Raw genomic sequence first — 12,756 nt, forward strand, 5'->3', positions numbered from 1 at the left:
CAATAACGTTTAAAGAGTCTATATCTTTTAGTTCTCTCCAGACACCAGAGGCTATAACTTTCTCTGTTTTTCAGGTTGGGCTTCCCAATGATGCTTGTATCCTGCACCATAGGGATGTGCTATCTTCTGATCGCTCATGTTGTGGTGGGATGGAATTAATAGCTAGCCACCATCTGAAGATCAAGGGAAACATGATCATCACCAGTATCAGCCAGAAGACTTCTCCACAGCATCTCTGGCGAAGAAAGGAGCTCACCAAGGCATACTTGGGCACAGAGCTTTTTCCATCACCGTATTGTTCAGGTGGATGATAGGAAACCACAGTGTCTTCTCCCTGCAGACAAAGCATGAGAAATGCAAGTTAACTTACTGAGATTCCCTACAGAAAATATGCGTAGTTCAAAAATGCTTCTTGCAGTGCTATATAAGAAATGGCACAAACTCACCCAAGAAGCTGTGCCTTTTAATTATCAGTTCTCCTAAGAATAAGCAGTTTTTCTTACTGTAATCCTCCCTTTTAAAATAGTCACCATTTACTTTGTATACCCCTTGAGTATGTCTCTTTCTGGGAAGAAACACACCACCATTAAGAAAACGTTTTGTGTATTAAAAAAATAAAGAATCCCTTGACAGAAGCTTTTGTAATTTATTTGCCATAGTAGTTTCGATGACATCAAACTGCATTTTATCCATTTTTATTTCTTCTCTGGAGCTTTCAAATTAGTGTTTAAAAGTCTAGGGATTTGGTTTGCAGAAGACTAGACGTGTCTTTGAAATAGCATTTTTATATTAACAGCCTAGAATAATCACTTTCCAATTTGAAAACAACACATGCTATTTCCACTAGTTACACCGAAGCTCGATCAGTTTGCTCGCCTCTGTTCTCTGCTCATCAACATTTTTAGGTGTGGTTCTTCAGTGCACCACCCCATGACAGGAAGAAATCATGATAGCAAGGAGCCAGGGGGAGCCTGTGCATTGGCTGACATCTGCCTGCTTTGTTTTTTCAGTGCCCTGGCTGGGCCCCAGGGACACCCGCTCAGTTCTCAGCTGTCTCTGTCTAACCATGAGACATGAAGGTATCCACCAAGAGCTCTACACAGCGGAGCATCTAATTTAAAAAGGCTTAACAAGATTAAGAAATGTGATGCAGGGGACCTTTCTAATTCTGTTTTCTATTGATGACACTCTCGGGGTGGATGTGGCTTTCCTAGAAATCAGAGCATATATTAAGGAAACAGCAACTTGCCTCCTTCCTGAAACACTGCTACTGCTTGTGGGAACTTCTCTTTTCTTTGCATGTGATCCTCTGGAGTCAGGCATTGTCTTTGAATGTCTTGGAAGCAGCGGTAGGTAACATGCACCTCATTTTTATTTTAAAATCTGCTCTCAGCATTCCATAAGTTTGCCTGTTTACACCTGATCTCAGGTACCTGATTAACCCACGAGGAAACGTAGTACCTCCTGGTTGGTCCATCTCTGTTTCCCATGAAGCTCTCCTGCCCTCTCACTGAAGACACTGTCTTTGTCCACCTTGTGAGTCTGCATGCCAGGAGGTGGCCCTGGTGTCCTTGGTCTCTCTACTGCTCCCTGCTCACCCCTGCTGCCTGCATCACTGCCTCCTCTCCTGCTCACCCCTGCTGCCTGCATCACTGCCTCCTCTCCTGCTCACCCCTGCTGCCTGCATCACTGCCTCCTCTCCTGCTCACCGATGCTGCCTGCATCACTCCCACACCATTGCCTCCTCTCCATCAACTCTCAAACCATACTCTCATCAACAGGCTTTCCTTCATGCTCTTCTCCATGCTATCCTCAGACAGCTTCAGGCTTCCCCAACATTCAAATTTTGATTTCTCTGCCTCCCACAACCTTCCGCCGACTTCACCTCTGACTTCCAACCCTGACTCGTTCACTGGGAGCTGCACTATTTCTTCATCTCAAGCGTCTCTGATCTCTCTTGTTCTTCCAGCCATTTAGTTCAGGTTATCTTCCACTGTGGTTTGCTTAGGAGGTGAGTTTTTTCCTCTCTCAGGATTCACGTGTTAGAAGCTTGGCCCCAGTGCGATGATTGTAGCAGATGCAGCAGATTGTAGCAGAACCTTTAAGAACCAGAGCCTGGTGATGGAGGAAATGCTTTCAGAAGGGCTTCACATAGATCTCGTGTGATGCCTTTTAGTTCCTTCAAAAGTAGTTTGTTATAAAAGAGCAAGGCCGCCCCCTCCCTGCAATTGAGCTTCCTGTATCACATGTGATATTTCTTTTTGCATAGCTCCTGACATGACACTACTCACTTTATCCAGCTAGTCAGAGGAGACACACTGGGGCCTGTAAGGGAGGAAAAGGGTCTTTATCGACAGCACCTGAAGTCACAGGAAGCTGCATGGTGAGACTGGATAGTTCTCACCAGGACCAAGATTTTCCTGCCCTCTACCACCTTGGAGTCGCACCATGCTCACAGAGAACAGAGAACTTGATACTATTGCTGTACTCCTTACTACTGCATCAGTACCTTCCAAAGCACATCTAAGCTCAGGCTTTGAGTGGATGATGGTATCCTTCCAAACAGTGCCTACATTAACATCTGGAGAAGCAAAGGGCTGGGTCCTCTGTGAGAGGTTTGTACACAATCAGAGTTTTTAAAGCTTTCTTCAAGTGTCAAGAATTAACCAACAATTCCCACTCTTTATGTTAGATTCTTCTTCTGAATGCTCAGATCAGCACACTAAATCTTTAATTCTACTTGCATGGAGTCATGTATGCATCTAGGCCATTCAAAGCCTATATTTCCTCCTCTATGGCCTTGCATCATTTGATTTCAATATCTGTCCCCCCAAGCGAGTGGTAGGGTCATGTAGTGTTTTGGTATTCATATAATAATTTATGTGTAAAGCAGATTTAATTCAGGGTGTATTGGTGTTATACAGAGACATGGAGAAAATGAGAGGCTCTGGGGACAAGTCTCCAGCAAATGCATATGTATTGTTAAGCAACAACCAGCTGTGGTCCGCAGATGGCTAGGGAGGAAGTGTCAGCTGAAGGGGGCTCAGCTCACCTCCGAAGTTCATGTTCCTCTGCTTCAGTGCCATTCTGTACCTCTTAGTTCTTTCCTCTCTAGTGTCGTCCTGCTCTCCCTCCAATCTTATTTCTCCAAAAACAACGAGGAAACCCTCAGAGGAAAACATCTTATTGCTAACTTTGTTCATCTGCCTACACCAGGGCCTAAGTGCTCTGTCTTTCCTGGGAAATGGGAGCACCACTCTGGCCTTGTTCAAAGCTGTGCTCCAGGTGCACTCAGATGTGCTAACATGCTCTCAGGTGCTACTGATGTGGAAGTGGGATGCTGACTATTTCACACACCAGGCAATCTTAGGACGGGGTCCCCAGTGGGTGTTTTCATGGCCAGTCTCTAAGCTGGAGAAGGGACTTCTGAGCTAGGTGAGGAAGAAGCACTCATAGACAGTAGGGATTTCAGCTCATCTCCCTGCTGTCTCTTCCAGCAACCTGAGGTTGGAGGGAACCAATTTGGGCTGTCTTTTCTGGCTCAGCTGGGCCAGGTAGCATCTAGCCTGTGGTGTTTCCTTCTGTTGGTAGAGAGTGTGGAGGTTCCTACCACTCTTTCATTCTGGGTCTCATCTATTCTGGGATCTCTTCCTCCATCTACTTTTCATAGTTTTCCACAGAGTGTGGAGGAAGGGGGAAAGAGTAGACTACTACATCTAATTAGATATTATAAAAAAAAATTACATGGCCAAATGGAATCCTCTTAAAAGATAATTTAAGAAAACCAGGCAAACTACATTTAAAACAGTCATAGTTTTGCTTCTTTACTTTCAAATGGAAAAGATAATTTTAGGTAAAGAGATGAGATCTAAAAACAGGTTATAAGCAATTTCCTTATTAATTCCCATTGGGATTTCTGCTAGAAAAATAGACCTCCAGGTATTCCCCATACTGAGGACACAGCTTTCTGCTCCCCCTCACTTGCCAAAGACTTTTTTGTTTATTGGATGGCCATTGCCATTCTGATATTGGATCTCCAGTAAATCTGAGACATGGAATTATCAGCAGAACATGCCAAGACTGGTTGTTATAAATCAGTGTCACTGTTCAGCAGCTTCCTACCTTTGCACAGAGTACTCAGGACTGAGATAAAGAAATCCACTGAACAAGAGATGGAAGACAGAATCTCAGGCACTGAAGACATGACAGAAGAAATGAATACATTGGTCAAAGAAAATGTTAAATATAAAAATACTCCTGACACAACATATCCAGGAAATCTGGGACACCATGAAAAGACCAAATCTAAAAGTAATAGACATGGAGGAAGGAGAAAAACACAGGTCAAAGGTTTGGAAAATATTTTCAACAAAATCATAAAAGAAAATATCCTCAATTGAAAGAAAGAGGGGCCAATCAAAGAATAAGCATACAGAACACTAAATACATAGAACTAGAAAAAGAAATTTCCCATTACACATAATAATTAAATCACTAAATGTACAGAACAAAGAAAGAATATTAAAAGTTGGAAAAGAAAAAGACTAAATAATATAAAGGCAGACCAATTAGAATTACACCTAACTTATCAGAGGAGATACTAGTAGCCAGGAGGGTCAAGACAGATGTTCTGCAAGCCACAGATGCCAGCCTAGGTTGTTATACTCAGCAAAGTCTTCAATCACAATAGATGGAAAAAGAAAGCATTACATGATACAGCCAAGTTTAAGCAATATCAATCTACAAATCCAGCTCTACAGAAGGAGTGAGAAGGAAAACCTCAGCCTGAGGAGGTTAGCCACATCCAAGAAAACAAAAAGAAATATAATTGCATATCAGTAAATCAAAAAGAGGGGGTACCCACACCATCACAACAAAATAAGAACAATCAATTAACACTGTTCGTTGATAACTCTCAGTTAATAGTCACAATTCCCAGTAAAAGGACACAGACTAACAGACTAAATTAAAAAACAGAATCCATCTGTCTATTACATCCAAGAAACGTACCTTACTATCAAATATAAACATCACCACATGATAAAAGGATGGAAAAAGATACTCCAAGCAAATGGACCCAAAAAGCAAGCAGTTGTAGTCATTTTAATATCTGACAAACCAGACCTCAAACCAAAACTTATCAGACGAGATAAGGAAGGACACTACATACTCATCAAGGGAAAAAATCCATCAAGAGGATAATGCAATTATAGACATTTATGTACCAAATGTAAGGGTACCCAAGTTTTTAAAATAAATACTACTACAGTATATCAAACCCCACACAGTGATAACAGGTGACTTCAATACTATACTTTCATGGATAGACAAGTCATCCAAACAAAAACTAAACAGAAACACGACATTACATAATGTCACAAATCAACTGGACCTAACAAACATTTATGAAACATTCCATCAAAAGACCAATGAATATTTTTTGTTCTCAGGAGCTCAAGGAACTTTTTCCAAAATTAACCACATATTAGGACACAAACCATGTCTCAATAGATATAAGAAAATCAAAACGATACTGCATCCTATCTGACCACCATAGACTGAAACTGGATCTCAATAACAACAGAAGCAGAGGAAAGTACACAGACTAAGGGAAACTGAGTAACTCACTGCTGAATGAAAAATGGGTCAAGGTAGAAATGAAGAAGGAACATGAAAGCTTTTTAGAATTGAGTGAAACTGGAAAACCAACATACCAGCATCTGGGGCATATTGCTGAAGACAACACCTTCATAACTTACGGAATATACAGAAGCTGAGCTGGTGCCTCCCTAGAGCCTTCACCCCTACTGACTAGTGTTCATGACACTGGAAGATACTCTGCATGCTACCAGAGGAGAAAGATAAATACCAAGCTAGCTACAAACCCTGAAATCTAAAACAGATCTATCTGCATGATATGCTGGTACAATAGGAGCACAAACATGGTGGGAATAAATTGTTCATTCTCTGGTTGGACTTGAAACCTACTCCAGGAGATAGAAATCGTATCTGACACTGCTTAGGTGGCCAAGAACTGGGTACTAGATATGCCACGGGCCTAGGGAAAAACCGAATACTATTGTTCTGCTAAAGGAGCACAGCTATAAAATGATTATTAATGACATTAGATCAGTGTCTTGCTCAACCATCATCAGAGAAGCTTCCTCTTACAATATATGGGAACTAACTCAGAGATTCATAACTGGACAAAGTATGGAGGCAGAGGGTGGAAGACTTTGCAATATTCAGTCCTAAATTATAGGAGCCAGCAGGAGTGGATGACACCAGGAAAACTGCTTTTCCCACATAAAAGGACTCACAGAGACTGTGGCAGCGTGCACAAGGCCTGCACAACCCCAACTCAGATGGGGTCCCAGCACCGGGAGGGGAAGTGGACAATATTTCACATCCCTAACCAAGAAGCTATCTTCAATTTACATCCACTTACAAGGGAAAAACTAGTTTTTCCAATGGATTTTCAGTGGATATATAAACCAGACTAAGGGTAGGTTGCATACTCAGCATTAAATGGCCAACACAAAAGGAACTGTATGGTATTTTAGTAGATTTTGAAAAAAATCTTGTATTACTTTGTTTAGGCATTTCTTGTCTTACTAGTCCTTTGCTTGTCTAGTATGTTTTATGATTTTGTGTTTTTGTGACTTTTTTCTGTGTGTTTCTTGAGTTATTTATTTATTTATTCTTTCCCCTTTTATTTACCTCTTCGTGTTTGAGAGAGAGAGGGAGAGAGAGAGAAGGTATGGAGTTGGAGCTGGGTGGGTGAGGAGGTGGGAAGGATTTGAGAAGAATTGGGGGAGGGGAGCCATGATCAGAATATATTATATAAAAATGTATTTTCACTAAAATAAAAACTTCAGGAGTGGAACATACAAGAAATGTGGGATACTAATGAAAAGACAAATAACTTTTAATTACAGGCATAGGTGAGGGAAAAGAACCAGATCTTCAACAAGATCACAGAAGAAAACTTCCTCAAAGCCAAGAAAGACACACCCACACAGATAGAAAAAGCACCTAGAATACCAAATCGACAAGACTAGGAATGAGAATTTCCAATGCATACTGTCTTAGGATTTTTATTGCTATAAAGAGACAGCATGACCACAGCAACTCTTATAAAAAGAAAACATTGAATTGGGTGGATTACAGTTTCAGAGGTTCAGTCCATTATCATCATAGTGGGACATGGCAGCATGCAGGCAGACATGATGCTGGAGAGGTAGCTGAGAGTTCTACATCTTGCAGTCAACAGGAAGTGGTCTGTCTCTCTGAGCATGACTTGAGCATGTATAAGACCTCAAAGTCCACCTCCACAGTGACATGTTTTCTTCAACAAGGCCACATTTCCTAAGGGTGTCACCCACTATGATCTTACAGGGGCCAATTACATTCAAACTACCATACATATCTTAGCTGAAACACTTAGTATATAAAGCAAAGAAAAAGTACTGGAAGCTTTGAAGAAAAACAAAACAAAATAAAACAAACAAACCCACAATTACTTATAAAGGAAAACCCATCAGAATAATGGCTGATTTCTCAGGGGAAACTTTGAAACCCAGAAGAGCCTAGAACCATGTATTCTAAGTTCTAAAATACCATGATGGCCAACTTCAATTACTCTACTCATGAAAAATATCCATTTAGTTAAAGGAAAAAGAAAATCTTTCCATAATCTAAATAGCCTAAAAAAATTATACCCAACAACCCAAATCTAAAGAAAACACAGGAACAAATGTTAGGCTGAAAAGAGGAATGAATGTAGCTAAGACACTGTAGAAAGGAATATGAAATCTTAATTAATAAAACACACAGTACCCCTGAGAATACAGCAACACCCCAGATCAACAATGCAATGGCCACAATCAACACATACATTTCAATATTAACTTTAAATATCAGTGGCCTCAATTCTCCAATTAAAAGACACAAGCTGGGTGAATAGATCAAGAAACAACATCCATCTATCTGTTGTCTATAAAAAACACACCTTATTTTTAAAGACAGGCACCACCTTAGTGTAAAAGGATGAACACAAGACTCCAATCAAATGTGACCAAGAAGCAAATAGGCATTTGTATCCTAATAGCTGAAAAATAATAACTTAAACTAAAACTAATCAGAAAAGATAAAGAAAGATACTTTATTCTAACCAAAAGAACAGTTAACCAAGAAAACATCACTGTCCTAAACATATATACACCAAACTCTGATGCATCCAATTTCATAAAAAGCACATTCCTAGACTTACAGACCCAGATTAAATTCAACTCAAAAATAGTGGATGATTTGAGTAAAAAGGAATCCCACCATGGGAGAGATTTTTTGCCGGTTATATATCCAACCAGGGTGTAATATCCAGAATGTAGAAAGAACTAAAAAGCATACAAACAAAAAGTTAAGATTAAAGACAACAAAATCAACCCTGACTCACTAAAAAAAAAATTATGTGGGAACCTAATAGAGTTCCCAAAAGAAGAAATAAAAATGGCTAAGAAATATGTCAATCTTCCCGATAAATTAGGAAAATGCAAATCAAAACAGCTGTGAGATTTCATCTTACCCCAGTCAGAATGGCAAATATTAACAAAACAACTGGCAACAAACGCTGGAGGGCATGCAGGGAAAAGGAAACCCCCATTCGTTGGTGGTGGGACTGCAAAATGGTCCAACATTTCTGGAAATCAGTGTAGAGAAGAAGCTAAAAATAATTGTACCATATGACCATGCCTTACTACTCCTTAGTATCCATCCCAATGACTTTACATCCTATTTTACAGATACTTGTTCAGCCATATTCATTGCTAATCTAGTCACAATGCTAGGAAAATGAAAACAATTTAAATATCCTTCAGCTGATGGATGGATATTAAAAATTTAGAACTGCAGGGAATCATGGAGTTGGTCTGGTCTAGCTGCCTTGAGTTCATGAATAATGGTGTTTTTGAGATTTGAACCTGCGGCTCCCGAGGTCCTTTGTGTGCCTTTCAGTCCTTGAGAACTCAACATACCTCCTTCAGGTGGTGAAGCACAAAGGCCACCCATGTGGCTTTATGTTCTGGTGAAGCATGCAGAACTTGGCTGAACATTTTGTATTGGATATTAATCTTGTATTGTCCAGTTTGGCCTGTAACCTGCCATATGTTCTGTTTTGTTGAGCTTATAAGAAGTCTGACTACCTGAAATAAAGTTGCCTCAGTGTTGCTGAGATCCCTCTAAACTGACGATGTTCGTTCCCACCAATCATACCAGGAGACCCTGGTTTGGTAAGTGCTTACTTAAAGTAAGTACAAATGTAGTACTGTGGAATACTATTCACCTGTAAAGAAAAGTGAGATCATGAAATTTACAGGTAAATGAATGGGACTAGAAAGGATCATATAGGTAACTACTCAGTTCTAGTAAAGTCATAATTATTGGAGGAGAACCTACAACCACTAATTCACTAAACTGGCATAATCTCTACCAACAATCTACAAACATTTGCTCTTTATACCCACAGATAAGTATAGTCTTCCTCCCTCATCAAGGAAATTTCTCTCTGCAACAGACAGATAGCACTACAGAAAACCATAACCAATCAGAATTCAGAGTTGTGGCTCCCAGTTCCAATGGATACATCTACAAAAACACTCTTGCACCTAAAACTTGGGGGAACATTTTGGATGAGGGAGCAGAAAGATTGTAAGAGCCAGAAGATCAAGGATTTTGCTGTGAAAATTTTTTTCCTTATGTCAGAAGCTACATCCATAAAGTCTCACCAACATGACTGATCACATGTGAGCTGAAAAAGGATGAAACCAATGGACATGCCAATGTGGTCAGGGAAAAGCCCACAAGGCCTTAGCCCTAGATAAAGAACTCTAGGAAACTGAGGGAAGTTGGGAGAGGTAGAGGCAGTCTTTCCCGGGGAAAATGGTGGGCTCCAAAAACATACTTACAAGTAACATTATATGAGCTAAGAAGGTTATATTTAAGAATATATCTGCATATACATTACATGTACATATACATATATACATGCCATAACATTTAATGAAAAAAGAGGCTACGAATTTGAAAGACAGTGAGGAGGGTTATATGGAAGGGCTTGAAGGAAGGAAAGGAAAGGACAAAATGTCATAGTTATGTTATAATCCCCAAAAGTAAATAAATAAAAAGGAAAAAGACGTCATATTGAGTGAGATAAGTCAGACCAGACAGACAGATGCCACATGTTCTTTTGCGTCTGAGTTTCCAGGTGCAGATCTTCAGATGTGACTATGTAAGCAGGAGTAACTACAGAAATTAGCAAAATAAGAAGGACTATTGCAGGGGTGAGGGGATAGAAAGGGTACAAGTGGCCCGAAGGTGGAAATGGGAAAACTAGTGGAGCTTTAATTAGGGAGGGGGAAATAAATATAGAAAAAGAGAGAAGAGAAGAGAATAACAGAAAAGATTTCCAGAAAAGTCATAAGGAATTATACTATTATCTATCTTTCTCTATATACAGTATAGATACAGATATAGATGTATAGGTATAGTTTAACAAAAATAAAAATTTCCCATCTGGGCTGACTATACTCTCCTCAAGAGCAAAGACCATTTAACAAAATCCCAACACAAGGCTCAAGAAGCCCTTTTGGAGTTATTGGTCAGGATCTTCCAAAAGTCTACTAAAACACATCTGTTATTGCTGTTGCCCTCAGTTGCCTCTCAAAGGTGACAAGATGTAGGTCCCTATTGCTGAAGATACCATGCACTTCAGACACAGGATCCAGAGGCCCCAACTTTGATCCAACCTGAAGGCTTCCTCCCTAGAACTAGTTTTCATGGTACCAGAGGCTCCATGTAAGTATCCAAAGGAGAGAAGCAACTGGTAGTCCCGCCAGTTGTGATGCCTGTGAACTACAATGACGAGCATTGAAGGATAATTTTAATGTTGCCATTGTTGTGTATGGAGCTTGGTGGTAACCAACAGCTCTCTAATTGGACTTTAGGTCTAGTCAACAAGAGGTTTAACCATGCTGAGCACTGAAAACCTAGATGACTGGAGCTAGTGTCCAAGTCATGGATCTTGGAGAACTCACAACTGCCACTTTAGTGAACCACCGCAATCCTAACTGTATTCTAAAGATTTATCTGTTTACCCACAGAAGAAGTTATGCTCTTCACTCCTCATCAGGGAATCTTCTTTGCAGCAGAAAGACAATTACAGAAAAGTACAGAGTTATATAGCCCAGTTCCAACTTAATATCTACAACATAATTATATCAGGGATAATTATAGGAAAGGGACTGGAAAGATTGTAAAAGCCAGAGGATCAGGGATTTTGCTGTGAGATTGTGTCTCCTAGAAATGTCAGGGAAGCTATACTCATGAGGTTTTACCAACATGGCTGCCTAAACAAGATCTGAACAAGGCTGACACCCATAGACATGATACCATGGCAGGGAGAAAACTCATGAGGGAAGTCTCAACCATAGACATATAACTACAGGCAACCAAGGAATGCTGGGAGTCAGAGAGAAATATTCTTCCCAGGGAAGAGCACATAAAGTGATTATCCAATACTAAATGGTTAGTTCTGTATATGCATACACACACACATGTATTCATATACACATGCATGTGCACACACACACATATATAGACATATATGTAACATTATACAGACTGTTTATATATCTAGATGGATTATATAAGTATATAATTTATTTAACAATTTTTAATTGATTTCATATATTTAATACATATTACTTATATAATTCAAGAGAGAGGGAGTACATGGTAGTGGTTGGAGAGAGAAAGGGAAAGGGAAATTGATGTAATTATAATCTCAAAAAATAAAAATATATAACAATAAAAAATAGAGGACATAAAAGGAACTAGCTAACTGATTAGAAACAGAAAAAAATCATTTCATAATCCAAGAGAACACATATATAAAGTTAAAATACACTATAATAAATAAGAATACTAATAAAATCAGAACCATTTACATTGTATTAGGCATTGTTAGCAATATAGAGCTAATTTACGTAGCCAGGCATATGGGTCCTAGGAAAAGCTCTGCCCTTTTGTATAGTGGGCTTACAGGGCTGGCTATCCTAGAATCAATATCCTCAGAATGCTGAAGAGTGACTGTACTTTACATATTGATGCTCTTCTTTTTTTGTACCTTAGAACGAATTCACCAACCTATTAAATGATCTTCTATGTATGCTGCACAGGTTGAGAGTGGGGTACCCAGACCTTTATCACTGATTTTAGTTTTTTTTTTTTTGTTTTGTTTTTTCCATTGGCCACTGTTGCTAAAATTTCTTCCCTGGGGGAGAAGTGAACCAATAATTACCTTGCTTCCACGTCTCCCACTATAAACCATGGCATGATTCTGCCAAAGCTCACTCTGGGTAACCAATAAATTTTGGGTTTCCTTACAGAGACTAGGCGAGGGACTACCCACAGGGGTGCGGCCACTCCTCCCCCAGTTGACCACACCTGAAAAGCCTTTTCCAACAGGGATGAGGGATTCTGTGAAGCTGCTGCTGTAGTCACTCCCACCCCCAAACTCTATCTATTCTAGGCCCTGCCCCTGGCCACATGGAGCCTTCCAGATGGTAGGGAGCAGCTAGACATTCAGGTCAGAATCTGAATCTTGTGCCCTGTTCCCAGCCTCTTTGCTGGGGTAGAAACTGTCAGCCTGGGATGATCTTCTGCAAGGGGAAATGCTGAAACCCCCAAGATGATGATGTT

The 12,756-nt window shown here is 40.0% G+C and overlaps 1 protein-coding gene across 3 annotated transcripts in view; it reads left to right on the plus strand.

The window, feature by feature from the left end:
• Positions 1-622, plus strand: part of Oca2 (OCA2 melanosomal transmembrane protein) — a 291,349-nt gene extending 290,727 nt beyond the window's left edge. For all 3 annotated transcript variants that reach the window (XM_036194928.1, XM_036194947.1, XM_036194936.1), the window contains one exon: positions 75-622. In XM_036194928.1, the coding sequence (XP_036050821.1) occupies positions 75-159 (85 nt within the window). In that variant the 3' untranslated portion in view covers positions 160-622. The remainder of the gene's footprint in view (positions 1-74) is intronic.
• Positions 623-12,756: the final 12,134 nt, after the last annotated feature.

This window comes from Onychomys torridus, chromosome 1, assembly GCF_903995425.1.
Source record: "Onychomys torridus chromosome 1, mOncTor1.1, whole genome shotgun sequence".
Classification (NCBI taxonomy): Eukaryota; Metazoa; Chordata; class Mammalia; order Rodentia; family Cricetidae; genus Onychomys; species Onychomys torridus.